The 5000-nt window shown below is 41.5% G+C and overlaps 1 protein-coding gene across 1 annotated transcript in view; it reads right to left on the reverse strand.

Annotated features, from left to right (window-relative positions):
• The window catches only part of Gpa2 (Glycoprotein hormone alpha 2), a 129169-nt gene that overhangs the window by 4531 nt on the left and 119638 nt on the right, over window positions 1-5000 (reverse strand). Inside the window, exon 3 of the mRNA XM_071687614.1 lies at window positions 512-687. Within this exon, the coding sequence (XP_071543715.1) occupies window positions 512-687 (176 nt within the window). The remainder of the gene's footprint in view (window positions 1-511; window positions 688-5000) is intronic.

The raw sequence follows: 5000 nt of genomic DNA on the forward strand, positions 1-5000 counted from the left end.
GAGAGAGACTTACCGCCTTAACGCCCAATCAAGAACGGTCAAGCAAAAAAAAAAAAAAGGAACTAGTCATCTCTCTTAACAGGATGAAGAGAAAATGAAAATCGCATCGTAAAAAACGAGCGAATGAAAAACGGGAATGTGGTGCTCACGTGCTAGCAGTGTTTTCCTCCCGTTTTCTTTGACAGCTGGTCAATCAAAGGGCTCTGAAAGGACGCAGTCAATACCATCATCAACTCCCCCCCACCCCCCACCTCTTCTTCGACCAAGGTCCCGGGAGAGGGAAGGGAACGAGAAAAACTATGAAATTGATTCAAGGCGCCTCACCTATCACCATTTCCAGCACGGGGCGGACGCGCAGCAACCGGCGCAGGAGTAGAACGAATAGAAAACGGGGGGAGGGGAATGATGATAATGGGGAGGGGGGGGCGGACTATGGTAAAACATTAACACACACACACACACACACACACACACACACACAAAATATACATTTCCCTCGGCCAATACTTACGTCTTCCGTCTCCATGATATTACAACACTGGCCTATGGAGGTGACCACTTGGTGTGGGTTGTATGCCAGTGTCTGCCAGGCTGAGGGCACTGACCACGACTCACAGTAGCCACGACACGCGTTGGTCGTGATGTCAAATTCTACACACTCGGGAATGCTGATCCGGCGCGTGTGACCTGGGGAGAGTGGGAGTGAGAGGGAGTGAGAGTGAGTGGGGTCGGTGATGGGGAGGTGGTGGTGGTGGGGGGATGATAATGATGATAATGATGATAATGGTGATAATTATAATGATGATGATGATGATAATTATAATGATAATGATGATAATTATAATGATAATGATGATAATTATAATGATAATGATGATAATTATGATGATGGTAATTATAATGATCATGATATTGATAATGATACTGATGGTAACAATGATATTAATGATAATGATTACTGATAATAATAAGGATAATGATAGTAGAATAATGATAGAATATGTATGATAATGATAGTAATAATAACGGTAGTAAGAGTAATAATGATATAGGTACATTATTGATACCACAACTAATAGTAATGATAATAATTTATAAATAATAATAATAAATTGATAATGATAGTAATAATGATAATAATAATATTGATATCGATTAAAACTGTAACATCAAAACCATTGTACCAGGAAGGAACACAGGTCTATACTTCTTGGACTTTAAGTCCGAAAAGCCAATAACATTGCATAATGAGTATGACCTTTATATGTTCCCAGAAGAACAAAGAACAAAAGGTAGGCTCTCCATGATGGCAACACTGCTCAGTCTTACTCTCCTTGATGGCAACACTGCTCAGTCTTATTTCTCCGTTTCATGTTCTGTTAAACGGGACCCCTGTAGACCTTCACCCGTTGAAACAGATATAAGATCCCTTTTAATTTATAATTAGAATGTCCCCCTGGAATATTTAGTCTCGAAGGTAAACCCTATAAAGATAAATTTAAGGTAGGAGTCCCCTAAACTCTATTATACCAAGTATAAGTATATGTGAAGCGTCTGGGGTAATCCATGGAAAGCTGTGTAGGTATGTATATTTGCGTGTGTGGACGTGTATGTATATACATGTGTATGGGGGTGGGTTGGGCCATTTCTTTCGTCTGTTTCCTTGCGCTACCTCGCAAACGCGGGAGACAGCGACAAAGCAAAAAAAAATACATAGATAGATATATCCTCAGATTTAAGGATGTTGTGAATGATGTATGAAGACTTAATATCCTTCATCTGTTTCGCCCATTATCAGCGCCCATTACATGATAATGGTGATGTTGGACCATTATTACATTCCCATCTTTAAAAGGATAACCTTTACTTATTAATAATCATTTATCTAACTTTACTTCAAGTTCCTTTATCATTCTATTACTTTCTCCACATAATTTCTGTATCTGTTTATGGACAAAACAGATTTCAGGTACAGTGACGTAATGGTTCCTCGTGTGTATACACTGGTCATTAACCTTGGTCGTAAAGGATAACTGGGTGGAGAAAGGAAAGGTCAGCATGTTTATATAAGAGAGAGAGAGAGAGAGAGAGAGAGAGAGAGAGAGAGAGAGAGAGAGAGAGAGAGAGAGAGATTCAGCTGTTGTTATTGTTAATGAATGACGAGGTTTAAGATTCTGGCTTTTATTTTCTCTCCCTACCGTCTTGCTACTTTTTGACTTTTTCTCAGCTTTTATCTAAACAGTCTATTTACGGAGTAAACATATACGTTTGCATAGAGAGGCCTATCTTCAGAGAGAGAGAGAGAGAGAGAGAGAGAGAGAGAGAGAAAGAGAGACGAAGATAAAGAGATACGAGACTCTATCTCTTTCTCCTGTGAGTACGTGGGAAAGCAACATGTATGAACACGTCCCACACGGGAATGCAAGGGAGATGACCTGGGGCTTGGGTGGGGGGGTAGGGGGGAGGTGGGTGAGACAAGGCAGCGAGCGAGGTGGGTGAGAAGCTGGGTCATGGGTATGTGGGTTCGAGTCTCTGTGTCTTAATTCGTCTGAGGAGAGATGTACAGAAGCAAAAAGGGAAGAGGAATGAAAATCAAAAGCTTGCACAAGTTCTTGCTATACCATCCCAGTCCACAGACGTCTCATATATATATATATATATATATATATATATATATATATATATATATATATATATATATATATATATATATATATATATAAGAATTTAGATGCCTATAGCAAGAGGTTCCATAATGCTTTTGACATGTATTTGAGGTGTAGACTGTTTACATAAACAGCCCTGATAGACATATGGACAGAAAGATAGACAGTAGCTCACACCCACACACGCACCCACACACGCACACATACACACAGCTGTTTATATACCATTAGCCAACATAGTGGGCCGCCATAGCGCGTCTTCCCCTTCCTCCATCTCAAAGACACAGTGGAACAGAACCATCTCCCTCCCCTTCCCATAGAAACGAGTCCTCTCCCTCTTCTTTCCAGCGGCGCCATAGCACTGGACTGGCTAAGGTCATTTGTGAATCCTTAACAAGCGTGATGGGGAAGGGGAAGGGGAGGAGGAAAGGAGGGGGGTGGCTTAAGGCTGGGGCGCGCCCGCGCGCGCGCGCGCGTGTGTGTGTGTGTGTGTGTGTGTGTGTGTGTGTGTGTGTGTGTGTTTACAAAACGTCCTCTTGTGTATTGGAGACCCCCCCCCCCCCCGACAACGTCTCTTAATGGTGGCGTCGAGAGATTAAAGACAGGAGAGTCTCTCTCTCTCTCTCTCTCTCTCTCTCTCTCTCTCTCTCTCTCTCTCTCTCTCTCTCTCTCTCTCTCGTGTGGGGAAATGAAGGGGAGATGATGGGGGCTCTCAAGAGTGTCGAGCTGGGAAGGGTGTGGTGAAGGGCTGTTGGTAATGAAGTGAAGGAAGGGGGAAGAAGAAGGAGATTTAGGAAGAGATATGGAAGGGAAGAGGCCAACAGCACTGGTTGTGCCCTAGTGTTCTAAGGCAGCAGCCGAGGTTCCTTCACTTCATTCCTGCCTTCTGAAGACACAATGTTCATTCGCACTCCTGCCTTCACTTGGGCCAAGATTTACATATGTATGTACCTGTGGGGCCTCGCTGTCTTCCTTTGCTAAAGAAACTAGAATATGTAGTATATATATATATATATATATATATATATATATATATATATATATATATATATATATATATATATATATATATATATATATATATTCCGATGAGTCCACGGGGAAAATGAAACACGAAAAGTCCCCAAGTGCACTTTCGTGTAATAATCACATCTTCAGGGGAGACACAAGAGAGAAATATGTCAGTTTATATATATATATATATATATATATATATATATATATATATATATATATATATTCTTGGAATTGATGTAAAGGGTTAGACGAAGTTGAGGGGGTCTTATAACCAGCTTAACAAGCACTTCCCTTGTCTCTCCTTTCCTCAATTACCGTAAAGAGACGCGTTTTATGCCCGTCCCATGGAACGGGGTGTGTGGTGGTGGCGGTGTTGCGTGTTCCTTTACTGTTCCTTCTATAAAAGGAGGCCAGGTAAAAAGCCAGTCTTGTGCACCAAAGAAATGCTACTCAATGTCTATTTCTGGCCTGTGTCGTACGAGTGGCATTAGAGTTTTAGTGATGTAAGAACAGATGCGTGATGGCGGGTTCGATGTGATATACGATCGCTCTTATGTGGGGTTGTAAACTGGGTGTGTGTGTGTGTGTGTGTGTGTGTGTGTGTGTGTTGCGACGCATTCTACGCTCCTGTTATTGTAGTGGAAGAGAAGAAAAAAAATGTGAAGCCCATTATCCATTTTTTTTCTCTCATGGTTGACTATTTCATCTTCATAGAGGAAGGAGCGAGTGACGGAAAACCTTTGAGCTACGATTGTTAGGTTAATCAGAGGATTTCCCTGACGTCTGACAATGGCCCACTTTTCGTATACAATAATACACGTCGTCTGTCATCCAGGTGGGTTAGAAGCTGTGTTATAATGAAGGTTATATGGTCTCGGGGAGCGAGAGGATCCCAGAGCGTGTAAGGAGTTGAGTCCCGACTTTCCGTAAAGATGAATCGTGAGCTTATGATCTCATATTTGAACATCAGTATTGGAAGACTCTTTTGTTTCTGTTGCCTCCGTAGAAGCGATGGTTTCTCCGTCTATTGCCTCGGTGTAAGCAAAGGTTTCAACGTCTATTGCCTCGAGCGAAGATCTCTTCCTCCTTTACTTTAATTTGCCATTTTTTCCAAAATACGAAAAGACTTAAGGGACATAAAGGATCAAAATCCTTTAAAAAAAACCTGGGAAGCAAAAGATTAAATCCGAAAATGCCGCACAGAGGGACAAATCGACCTTAAACGAGCTCAAGAAGACATTTTAAAATATCGGTTTAACCTCAAATATCAGCTCTGAGTCCATAGGCGAGAAAGATTTCTTTAAAGGTTATGATCTT

Source organism: Panulirus ornatus, chromosome 43 (genome assembly GCF_036320965.1).
Source record: "Panulirus ornatus isolate Po-2019 chromosome 43, ASM3632096v1, whole genome shotgun sequence".
NCBI classification, from domain to species: Eukaryota; Metazoa; Arthropoda; class Malacostraca; order Decapoda; family Palinuridae; genus Panulirus; species Panulirus ornatus.